At 45.1% G+C, this 12315-nt stretch overlaps 2 protein-coding genes across 3 annotated transcripts; one reads left to right on the top strand and one right to left on the bottom strand.

Annotated features, from left to right (window-relative positions):
• Positions 1-1135: 1135 nt before the first annotated feature.
• Positions 1136-3105, top strand: LOC311018195 (uncharacterized protein). The gene is made up of 2 exons (XM_084017026.1): positions 1136-2315; positions 2668-3105. Exons 1-2 carry the CDS (start codon positions 2133-2135, stop codon positions 2791-2793), a joined length of 309 nt encoding a protein of 102 aa, XP_083873152.1. The 5' UTR covers positions 1136-2132; the 3' UTR covers positions 2794-3105.
• A 1945-nt stretch (positions 3106-5050) lies between these two features.
• On the bottom strand, positions 5051-11778 carry tph2 (tryptophan hydroxylase 2 (tryptophan 5-monooxygenase)). 2 transcript variants are annotated; one of them, XM_084017093.1, is made up of 11 exons: positions 11208-11778; positions 10550-10684; positions 10295-10478; positions 9988-10088; positions 9768-9835; positions 9312-9508; positions 7251-7386; positions 6908-7034; positions 6577-6672; positions 5667-5800; positions 5051-5331 (listed from the first exon to the last, which is right to left on the bottom strand). In XM_084017093.1, exons 1-11 carry the CDS (start codon positions 11382-11384, stop codon positions 5157-5159), a joined length of 1530 nt encoding a protein of 509 aa, XP_083873219.1. In that variant the 5' UTR covers positions 11385-11778; the 3' UTR covers positions 5051-5156. The 2 variants fall into 2 exon arrangements, with proteins under 2 accessions (XP_083873219.1, XP_083873220.1); XM_084017094.1 differs by having other exon boundaries at positions 11158-11299.
• Positions 11779-12315: the final 537 nt, after the last annotated feature.

Genomic DNA, 12315 nt, shown 5'->3' with positions numbered 1-12315 from the left:
CCTATCAAACCTTGTATTTATTAATATACTATACAAGTATATAACCTATACATATATAACCGTATATATGGAATATTGTATTGTGGAAGAAACTCTTCAGGTCCAATTCTGTGGCTGGTTCAAATGAGGTTTAATCACTGACAGTGGAGAAAGAGCAATGTCGCGCTGCCACACAGTCCATTCTACATTCTGTGAGGTGAGGGACAACTTTATAGACAGAACCAAAGGGGCAGGTCTAAACAGTGGATTTACATAGATTCAATACACGTCTCTTCCACTTGGAAGAGACGTCCTGAGACAACATAAAGGTGTGACTTCCCTCGGAACAGCTGGGTTCTTTCTACATAGTGTCACAACAGGGGCCATTCATGAAGGCCTTGATCAAGTATGTGAGATGAAGGTGTTTCGGAGACGGTCCAGGAAGGGGGACAGATCAAAGGGTCTTTTCATCAAGACGGCAAGGGTTAACACAATGGAAAACAGCTCAGCAGGACATTTGATGTTTAGAGAGAAAGGAACATTATACCAAAACCAGATAAGAACTGTAAGGTACCGGTAACACAATTTCTTCTACAGTATTAATAACATATATTTTGTATTGATAACCTTGTACATATACAATATTGTATTAATAACATATGTCGTATTGATAACCCTGTATATATGATATTGTATTAATAAAATATATTTTGTATTGATAACCTTGTTTATGTGATATTGTATTTATAACAATGTATATGTAACATTGTATATATATATAAATATACTGTATATAGATATTGTATAGCAACATTGTATATATAATATTGTATTTATAATTTTGTATATTTTGTATGTTCATTTCTCTCTGCTGGATGAAAAACAATAAAACCCGCTGATAATGAAACTAAATGATGAAAGATATTGATCACTGAATCATAAATCAAGATTTAAACTAAACAAAAACTTTTATTGTTTTTTAAATTATTTCATAAATCCTGCATCCTGTGTTCCAGAAGTGTTTTTATTTGTGTTCTTTTGAACGAAAATGAAAAACCTTTTCGGTGAGGAGCATCAAGAAATGGAGGTAAGCTAAATATGACTTCAAATACTAATATAATATAATAATAACCTTTACATAAAGTTTGACAGCAGAACAAATACCCTGAATGTAATTATTTTAGCTTGAAATGTGATGACTTTTCCTGAAAACACAGTAAAATGAATCTATTTTTACATTTTAATCTTTTGCTTCAATGCTTCGGTCCCCTTTGACCCGGTCTCAGGTCCACCCATGTGGATCAGACCAGGTGAACCGGTGGTTTTAGGGAATCTTTACACTGTAAACTGTAAAACCAGGTATGTGGTAGGGGATAGTCAACTGACACTGTCTGTTCCCACCACATTTCAGTTCAATGTGATTGATAGTGTCATATCAAAACATAGACCAGGACCAGGACCCCACAGGTTCCCACAGAGACGGCACCTGCTGGTCTTTCAGGGGTCATGGGGCAATCTGGAAACAGTCAAAGAGTAAACAGCATAGGAGTGATCATATATGGTGCACATAAGGACCAGAGGACATACAGAGGTCATACCAGATCTGCAGCTTCAAGCTCACCTGCAATGTGACACAATAATCCAAAATATACTAATTAGAATCCATTCATTCTGAGCTGACTGAGATCAGAACCAAGTTAAACGAGGTGTTGGGGGGTCAGAAGACTACGAAGGGACCACATCTGCCTTTTCAGTGACTGAAGTTAAACGAGGTGTTGGGGGGTCAGAAGACTACGAAGGGACCACATCCGCCTTTTCAGTGACTGAGGTTAAACGAGGTGTTGGGGGGTCAGAAGACTACGAAGGGACCACATCCGCCTTTTCAGTGACTGAGGTTAAACGAGGTGTTGGGGGGTCAGAAGACTACGAAGGGACCACATCTGCCTTTTCAGTGACTGAGGTTAAACGAGGTGTTGGGGGGTCAGAAGACTACGAAGGGACCACATCTGCCACACAGGGAGGATTGAAAGCGCGAGTTAGTCGGCTGTAATCCATCACTTCACCACTAGATGTCACTGTTTATCATGTACTGTCCCTTTAGTCCACAATAACACATCATCATTGCCTTGTGTTGGATATCTGAACAGGAAGTGATGTCAGCATGTGGGAGCACCAGCTTGAAAGCTAAGCAGCCAATCAAACAGGTGGAGGACAGGACGTCAGCTGACCAGCCGTCTGTCCTGGTCCACGGTCTGAGTGTGGACCGCTACCGAGAACTCTATCAGTCCGTCTTACAGCCGTCCATCCTCGCCGCTCTGTCCTCAGCTAAGCCCAGTGTAAGACCAGAGTCCTGGGACCAGTACACCATGTTCAAGTACTCCAGTACACCATGTTCAAGTACTCCAGTACACCATGTACAAGTACTCCAGTACACCATGTACAAGTACTCCAGTTCAAGGAGAACCTTTCACATGGTCCTCAGTATTTACAGCAAGTCTAGGACTGATTGCCTCCACACGGCTCTCAACATGGTTGACTGCTGAAATGAATGCAATGAAAGGTCGGAGTGCAAGTGCTCCATCTAGTGGCTGGATGTTATGTTGTCAATAGCACTTTTAACACACAATAACCTGAATGTGTTTTATTAGTTCAACACCAGTAAAGCTTGATGTGGTCTTGTTTTAAAAGGACTACGTGGCCCAGGTCCTGGAGCTGAAGCTGCGCCTGTGGACAGTGCTGAGTCAACCTCAGCTGCAGGAGACGGTCGAGGAGGACGGACGAGTCTACGTCAAAGAAATACTTGACCTGACTTAAGTAGAAAATAAATGACGTGGAAGTTGATCAGTTCCTGAGTCACATGAAAATCTATTGTTTGAACCCTTAGAGACCCACACAGACCAGCAGGTCTGAGACAGACAGCAGGTCTGAGATGGACATCAGGTCTGAGATGGACAGCAGGTCTGAGACAGCAGGTCTGAGATGGACAACAGGTCTGCGATGGACAGCAGGTCTGAGACAACAGGTCTGAGGTCTGAGACAGACAACAGGTTTGAGACAGCAGGAGACAGTATTTTGGATTATTGCAGAAAATAAGTTTGATATTTACATGTTTTGGTCAACAAGTTAATCTTTACTAACAAACTTCACTTTGTCATTATTGAAGCTTGAATGCAATCATCGGAAGGTCAAAGGTAACGTTAGTCTACAGAGAAACTACAGTCACATGACTTCACGTCACCACCACGAAACTAAAGGTACATTAGTGTTCTAGTGATCTCCTTTAGCTTCTTTACAAGACCTAGAGGTGTTTAGTGTTAATACGTCACCGTGTTAGATGGAGACTCTAGAGGTGTTTAGTGTGAATACGTCACCGTGTTAGATGGAGACTCTAGAGGTGTTTAGTGTAAATACGTCACCGTGTTAGATGGAGACTCTAGAGGTGTTTAGTGTAAATACGTCACCGTGTTAGATGGAGACTAGAGGTGTTTAGTGTAAATACGTCACCGTGTTAGATGGAGACTCTAGAGGTGTTTAGTGTAAATACGTCACCGTGTTAGATAGAGACTCTAGAGGTGTTTAGTGTGAATACGTCACCATGTTAGATGGAGACTCTAGAGGTGTTTAGTGTAAATACGTCACCGTGTTAGATGGAGACTCTAGAGGTGTTTAGTGTAAATACGTCACCGTGTTAGATGGAGACTCTAGAGGTGTTTAGTGTGAATACGTCACCATGTTAGATGGAGACTCTAGAGGTGTTTAGTGTAAATACGTCACCGTGTTAGATGGAGACTCTAGAGGTGTTTAGTGTAAATACGTCACCGTGTTAGATAGAGACTAGAGGTGTTTAGTGTGAATACGTCACCGTGTTAGATGGAGACTCTAGAGGTGTTTAGTGTAAATACGTCACCGTGTTAGATGGAGACTCTAGAGGTGTTTAGTGTAAATACGTCACCGTGTTAGATGGAGACTCTAGAGGTGTTTAGTGTAAATACGTCACCGTGTTAGATGGAGACTAGAGGTGTTTAGTGTAAATACGTCACCGTGTTAGATGGAGACTCTAGAGGTGTTTAGTGTAAATACGTCACCGTGTTAGATAGAGACTAGAGGTGTTTAGTGTTAATATGTCACCGTGTTAGATGGAGACTCTAGAGGTGTTTAGTGTAAATACGTCACCGTGTTAGATGGAGACTAGAGGTGTTTAGTGTTAATATGTCACCGTGTTAGATGGAGACTCTAGAGGTGTTTAGTGTAAATACGTCACCGTGTTAGATAGAGACTCTAGAGGTGTTTAGTGTGAATACGTCACCGTGTTAGATGGAGACTCTAGAGGTGTTTAGTGTAAATATGTCACCGTGTTAGATGGAGACTCTAGAGGTGTTTAGTGTGAATACGTCACCATGTTAGATGGAGACTCTAGAGGTGTTTAGTGTAAATACGTCACCATGTTAGATGGAGACTCTAGAGGTGTTAAGTGTAAATATGTCACCGTGTTAGATGGAGACTCTAGAGGTGTTTAGTGTAAATACGTCACCGTGTTAGATGGAGACTCTAGAGGTGTTTAGTGTAAATACGTCACCGTGTTAGTTAGAGACTAGATGTGTTTAGTGTAAATACGTCACCGTGTTAGATGGAGACTCTAGAGGTGTTTAGTGTAAATACGTCACCGTGTTAGATGGAGACTAGAGGTGTTTAGTGTAAATACATCACCGTGTTAGATGGAGACTCTAGAGGTGTTTAGTGTAAGTACGTCACCGTGTTAGATGGAGACTAGAGGTGTTTAGTGTAAATACGTCACCGTGTTAGATGGAGACTAGAGGTGTTTAGTGTAAATACGTCACCGTGTTAGTTAGAGACTAGAGGTGTTTAGTGTAAATACGTCACCGTGTTAGATGGAGACTAGAGGTGTTTAGTGTAAATACGTCACCGTGTTAGATAGAGACTCTAGAGGTGTTTAGTGTAAATACGTCACCGTGTTAGATGGAGACTCTAGAGGTGTTTAGTGTAAATACGTCACCGTGTTAGATAGAGACTCAAGAGGTGTTTTAAACCAATCAGAGGTCAGAGACATAAACACAGGTGATGTTTTTAACCAATCAGAGGTCACAGACATAAAGACAGATGATGTTCTAAACCAATTATAGGTCACAGACATAAAGACAGGTGATGTTCTAAACCAATCAGATGCCCATGTAGGTGTTCATCTTCCCCAGAGCGTCACACACAGTGTTGAGGTCGCTGCGTAGGTCCTGGACCACGTCCTCGATGCCACGGGTGTCTTTCAGCAGGTTGATGCTCTGGGTGTACGGGTTATAGTACACAGAGAACGGCCTCTTGATGCTCTTAGCAAACTCCCTGTGACAGAGGAGACACCATCAGCAGGTCATGTGACACCTCCGTCTACTGAATGAAGGTTGTGATGCTGGAGGGTCATTGTAGGTGGTGCTTAAAGCTTATCATGGAACGCAGTTGCCGTGGCAACACAGCATTCACGGGAACATGGGCACTGATGTTGATGAGCTATGGTTGTTTAAAAATGAACAAACCAACAAACACATTGAAGGTCCTGAACTGTTATCTGAGGACTGGACGTCTACAGGTCTGAGGTCCTGATAAGGGTCCTGGTCTGAGGACTAACCTCTACAGGTCTGAGGTCCTGATAAGGCTACTGATCTGATGTGGATGTTCACCTCATCTTCTCTTTGGCCTCCTCGAAGCTCTCAGAGACGAAGTAGACCTCCTGGAAGGTCGTGATGAGACACTCTTGGTTGCAGGTTGTCTTCGGGTCAAACATCCTCACGCAGGCCTCGTCTGACAATGCATGCTGTGAAAATTGTTTTTATTAATTTATTATAATCACTGTCAATCAGTGGGTAAGCCCCGCCCCCTAAAGCATCCCCTGCTTTCTGGTCTGGTGGACTCTAAATGGACCATAATGTACTAAATGAACATCATGCTGGATTAAAGAAGACTTGAAACTAGAGATTGAGACCATAAACTCATGTTTACAATGTTTACTGAGATAATACATCAAGAGAGAAGTAGGACCATTTTCTCATAGACTTCTATACAACCAGAGAGGAGTCGCCCCCTGGTGGCCAGCAGAGAGAAGTAGGACCATTTTCTCATAGACTTCTATACAACCAGAGAGGAGTCGCCCCCTGGTGGCCAGCATAGAGAAGTAGGACCATTTTCTCATAGACTTCTATACAACCAGAGAGGAGTCGCCCCCTGGTGGCCAGCAGAGAGAAGTAGGACCATTTTCTCATAGACTTCTATACAAGCAGAGAGGAGTCGCCCCCTGGTGGCCAGCAGAGAGAAGTAGGACCATTTTCTCATAGACTTCTATACAAGCAGAGAGGAGTCGCCCCCTGGTGGCCAGCAGAGAGAAGTAGGACCATTTTCTCATAGACTTCTATACAACCAGAAAGGAGTCGCCCCCTGGTGGCCAGCAGAGAGAAGTAGGACCATTTTCTCATAGACTTCTATACAACCAGATAGGAGTCGCCCCCTGGTGGCCAGCAGAGAGAAGGTTTGAAGCACAGAACCAGTTATGTGTGCATATGTGTGTGTGCATATGTGTGTGTGTGTTCTACACACCCTCAGCTCTCCTATAGATGACAGTAAACCAGCTCCATAAGCTCTCAGCTGTCCGTCCTGTTTGCAGAGTCCAAACTCGATGGTGAAGAAATAACACTGAACACAGAGACACACACATCACAGAGGGCAGTAGAGGGCAGTAGAGGACAGTAGAGGACAGTAGAGGACAGAAGAGGACAGTAGAGGGAAGTAGAGAGCAGTAGAGAGCAGTAGAAGGCAGTAGAGGGCAGTATAGCAGGACTCTGGTGGACCTCTTAGTCCTCGAGAGGACTCTGGTGGACCGTTGAGTCCTCTAGAGGACGCAGATTAACAGATGGACATGAGGACTCACTGTTGCCAATTTCTGGACGTCTTCATCAGAAGATCCCAGAGACGCCAGACCGATCTCCTGAGAGAACTGAGCGAACTTTGGATCTGCCAGCAGAGGAACATGACCCAGCAGCTCATGACAGGTGTCACTGGAACCACAAGACCAGCAGGGATAAGACCAGTTTATATAGAACACCAAGACCTGTTCATGATATGTATCAATGGAACTGCAAGTCCAACAGAGACCAGGGCCAAGAAGCTCGTTGTGTCCCCTTGTTTACATGTAAGAGGTATCTGGGACAGTCCCTTATCCTCCAGCGTTGATGGGTCTGCAGGGGACCCTGTTGGGGGTCAGGTGTACTCACGGTTCAGGCGTGTAGAGCGGGTCGGTGCTGTGACGGACATACTGAGTGCAGTTAAAGACCCTGTAGGCCAGACCAGCCAGGAAGTCTCTGGGAGACAGGTAACCTGCTACTGGTCTCACAGTAAACCCAGACCTCTCTGAAACACACAGATACCTTTATTGATTATTAATCACAAGTTCTCCGTACACATTCACACATCCTGAGGACACATGAAACTACATCCTGTCCTCTTCAGATCCATGTCGAAGAGTTCAAAACACTAATGATCACGTGTACGTCTGTCATTGGCTCATTTTATCATCACGATCACAGGTCTGTTCGCTGTTGAAGCATCACGTTGTTCAGCTTTACTCATTTAGCATCTGGCTACTTAGTTAGCTAGCTAGTTAGCAAGCTAGCATGCTAATTTCATGCTACAGTTACAGAAAATAAAAGCAGCATATGAACTGCTGGGGTGGTCTGCATTACTCTAACATGCAGCTAGATGCACTGTTTTACCTTAGCTTATGCTAATTGCTAGCACTTATCACTAGCGCTAGCATGCTGGCTGTTGTTGAGTTTATCGTTAGCTAAGTGCTGTAAAGGTCTGTTATAGTGACAAAATACTGTTGTGTACAACAACGTCATGCTGGATTGAAAAGACTTGAAACTAGAGATTGAGACCATAAACTCACGTTTACAATGTTTACTGAGATAATACATCAAAAGAGAAGTAGGACCATTTTCTCATAGACTTCTATACAACCAGAGAGGAGTCGCCCCCTGGTGGCCAGCGGAGAGAAGTAGGACCATTTTCTCATAGACTTCTATACAACCAGAGAGGAGTCGCCCCCTGGTGGCCAGCAGAGAGAAGTAGGACCATTTTCTCATAGACTTCTATACAACCAGAGAGGAGTCGCCCCCTGGTGGCCAGCAGAGAGAAGTAGGACCATTTTCTCATAGACTTCTATACAACCAGAGCGGAGTCGCCCCCTGGTGGCCAGTAGAGAGAAGTAGGACCATTTTCTCATAGACTTCTATACAACCAGAGAGGAGTCGCCCCCTGGTGGCCAGCAGAGAGAAGTAGGACCATTTACTCATAGACTTCTATACAACCAGAGAGGAGTCGCCCCCTGGTGGCCAGCAGAGAGAAGTAGGACCATTTACTCATAGACTTCTATACAACCAGGGGGAGTCGCCCCCTGGTGGCCAGCAGAGAGAAGTAGGACCCTTTTCTCATAGACTTCTATACAACCAGAGCGGAGTCGCCCCCTGGTGGCCAGTAGAGAGAAGTAGGACCATTTTCTCATAGACTTCTATACAACCAGAGAGGAGTCGCCCCCTGGTGGCCAGCAGAGAGGATGCAGCTTTGAGACACCTGAATGAAGCAACAACACTAGAAATCTCTTAAAGGAGTCATCACCCGGAAATCGCAATTTCTCTTGTTAAAACATGCATATCTGTGTTTGACCTCAGTTGAAACTTGCCTGAAAGGCTGGAGTTTGAAAGTGGCGCCGTTTTTTCGCTTCTGCTCTTTTTCCGAACAGGAATAGCACACAAGGGTGTGCATTCCTAAAGCACGAGATTTTGATTCTGCGCCTTCGGTGACGTCACCGTGGCGGCTACTTGCATAAGCCCACCCCTCTTTCACCACCCAACCCCGCCCCGTCCGCTACCTGAAATCGCCGAAGCGCCGCCATTATGTTTTGGAGTCTGCATGCAGGCAAGCCCCCCCGGCTCTGTCCTTCCTGCGGCGAATCAACGCGCGCCTCATTACATATTATACAATGCACATCCGGACCAGTCAAAACCTCGCGCGTAATCTCGCGTGATAAAATCGCGGTACGAAAAAGGGTCAGAACAAGCTCAATGTTTGATTAAATTATTTTTTTTTTTTTCTAATAAGTTTTACGAATTGATCCAAAGCGATCCAAGGGGGGCTGGATACGTATAAAACCAGGTGATGACTCCTTTAAAACTCCGATATATTTTTTTTTAGATGAATAAAGTAATTTAAGTGGTCGAAGTGTGTCTGTTTTCCATCTCAACGATTCGAGTCTCATCGAAGACATGGAGACAAACCTCGGAGGAACAGGGACACGTCCTCCAGCTGGGGGATGTTGTCGTCACGGTAACCACAGTGTCTACTGAGCAGCGGCAGGTTCTTCAGGTATTCTCTGCAGGCATGAGTCGGGTACAGCTGGGTCAGCTCTCTGTAGACCACCCCCCATGTCCGGACCTCCTCCAGGGTGTACTGGATACGAGGGATGGGTTGTCCACTGGGGACGAGACACAACCGTCTCATCAATCAGAGCAAAACTATGGTCTCATCTCAGCTCTGAAGGAACAGCATGTTATTTAATGATCAATAACACAAAGAACCACTGAGTCTTCAGTTTCCAGTGGAGATGAAGACGTTTTTTGAAAAACATTGTATTTGTCCTTCATGTCTTCAGTGTCTCCAATGAGATATGAAATCAGTTTCAGCAAACTGAACAAAGTCTTCAACCATCAGAGACGAAACACGACGATACTTACAATTTATAATTCATGGCCACTTCCACAAAGTACTTCCTCCTCTGGCGGTAGACTTCATCCTTAAAGCCCTGACAGGAAGCAAGAAGAAGACCTCTTTATATTAACAGCAGTCTTAGTGTCCTCTCCCCAACACGGAGGCCTTTACAAAATATATAATAACATATGATTAATTGTGTGTGTGCGTGTTTTATTATAGGATATGTTAACATGTATAACTCACAGGGTGGTCGGCGTCCAGCTCGGATCCGTACATCAACACTCTGTGAGAACACTGATCCAACTCAGAGATCTTCATGGGGAACCAGGGAACATGGTCTCCATCTGATTGCACAACAACACAAATATAACTGGGGGGCAGTCCAGAAACAATCTCTGAACCTAAGCCTGGACTCTGAACCTAGTCTGGACTCTGAACCTAACCCTGGACTTAGAACCTGGACTTAGAACCTTGCCCACATATTTCATCTGCAAGGTTTTCCTGCCTCAGCAGAGATAGAAGTGTGCTCTAGCAGCTCAGCTGTTCCTACCTGCCTCAGCAGACCACACGTGTGCAGGTGTGTTGAAGGAGATAATGTTGACTTGGTCCTTGAGATGCTCCAGTAGCTCGTTAAACTCTTTCTTGCTACAGCTGCAATCTGCAAAGATCTCCACCTCGTTAAGGACCCGTTTGGACGGCCGAGACTCGATGTGGTTCAGGTTGACTCTCTTCTCCTGCAGTGTGAAGAGGAGACGTCATTATAATCAGAAACACTTGGGAAACAATAATAAATAATGAGTCTCACCTGGAAGAGTCGGAGAGCTTTGACCAGACAGCCCACCTCGTTCTTCAGAGAAAACACCACCGCCGTCTTCCCAGAATCCTCAGCACTCTCTTTGTCTGGCATCTCGTTGATGGGACAGAAAGACGGACGCCTCGACTGGACCACGAGGACGACAACAAGCACACAAACCACCAAACCATCATCATATTCCTCAAGAATCAAGATGAGATGAAAGGACAGATCGGCCACCTAAAGAACATAAAGAATTCTGAAACATAGTTTAGTCAAATACAAATCCATAAAACTTCAATAAACTGATCTTTCAAGCTTTAACTGATTTGATTTATAATGTATTCATTATTAGTTCATCATTTAGCAGTCGAGCTACAACTGCCAATCATTTCAGAATCGCTTATCGATTAGTCTTCAAACGTCCTAATATTGACATAAGAGGTGGAACAGTGAATTCATGAAGGAATGAAATGTCTCATCATTCAGCTCCATCATGTTGATATCTTTACATAAACATTTTCTTGAAATGATTGCTCATTCTCATCTTCTGATGTAAAAAGTTGATCAACAAAGAACATCAGAATCTACTTAAAGTACCCTGATGAAGACTAACGTACAGATGAAGAGGAGGATGAAGAGCGGGATGAAGAGCGGGACTTGTCCTCACCATCTGGCCCCCCCTGTGACGCTGCTGCTGCTGGTGGAACATGGCCGAGTCCAGGGACAGACCCCTCTTGGACCAGTACTTGCTGGAGAACATCATCATGGCGGGCTGCATGCGGGGCACCGGCTCCGGACCGGGGACCGGCTTCAGACCGGGCTTCATCACGTGGGACGAGGCCATGGGGAACCAGTGGGTGTAGGAGTACCAGGGCTCCAGTCTGCCGGTCTCTGCTGCTCCTCACACTGCTGCTGGGAGACGCTGAGGGGAGCCGCCAGACCAGCACCGCATCTTAAATACTAGACCAGGAGGGGAGGGAGCAGGGGGAGGAGCAGCAGGTGGAGGGAGAGCTAGAGGAGTGAGAGGGGGGAGGGGAGGAGGGGGGATGGACCAGTGATGCTGATGTAGAAGAATCTCTGTTTTCAGTGCGTTGAGGTCTAAACGTTCACCTCGTGATACTCGCACAAGTTTGACCTCAGGGTCAGTTGTGTTTATTCACATCAGCCGGGCTAAACGTGCCGGAGAGGAGGCGGGGCTTCCCTCCATGTAGACCCCAACCAGGTCTCCTCCATCACGGCTGAAATCACCACTATTGCTGCTTTGTACATGTTGAAGTTCCAGATCCACCAGGAACCCAGACCCCGTCCTATCCAGCAAGACCCACATGGGCTGGTTCACCACGATACGATAGGATGTGTTTTTATTCATATCTTGCAATCATACATGTATAAATATACATCTCATATGTAATCAGGATATGAACTAGGAAAAGGCCCCAAAAAGCTGCAAAAAGCTGCTTGTTCACCACAGCTAGAGGAACCAGAACAAACGCTGAAAGCTCAATCCCCAAACGATTGCAGTGTGGGGGGATGGAGACCTGAGTCCGATGACCGCTGGTTCCAAGATGGGGTGGGGGGTATTTGTAGGTCAGGAGGAAGGTTTTGTATGTGATGCGGAACTTGACCGGGCCTTGGTGGGTGAGAACCGGCAGCTGAGTTCTGCACATATCGGAGCCTGTCCGGGGTTTTACTGGAAACCCCAGACAGGTCTCCATTAGTCCAGTCAGGTGGACCTGAATAATGTATAATAATAAAGATGGATTCATATTTACATG

Source organism: Eutrigla gurnardus (assembly GCF_963514095.1).
Source record: "Eutrigla gurnardus genome assembly, chromosome: 9".
Lineage (NCBI taxonomy): Eukaryota > Metazoa > Chordata > Actinopteri > Perciformes > Triglidae > Eutrigla > Eutrigla gurnardus.
The sequence above is the reverse complement of the archived record's forward strand: the minus strand, read 5'-3'. Positions and strand labels throughout refer to the sequence as shown.

Coding starts and splice junctions, on each gene's coding strand:
- LOC311018195 (XM_084017026.1), top strand. CDS start 2,133: ATGTCAGCATGTGGGAGCACCAGCTTGAAAGCTAAGCAGCCAATCAAA. Junction 2,316..2,667: donor TGTCCTCAGCTAAGCCCAGT/GTAAGACCAGAG, acceptor TTGTTTTAAAAG/GACTACGTGGCCCAGGTCCT.
- tph2 (XM_084017093.1), bottom strand. CDS start 11,384: ATGGCCTCGTCCCACGTGATGAAGCCCGGTCTGAAGCCGGTCCCCGGT. Junction 7,035..7,250: donor CCGCTCTACACGCCTGAACC/GTGAGTACACCT, acceptor TTGTGGTTCCAG/TGACACCTGTCATGAGCTGC. Junction 5,801..6,576: donor CATCTATAGGAGAGCTGAGG/GTGTGTAGAACA, acceptor CAATTTTCACAG/CATGCATTGTCAGACGAGGC.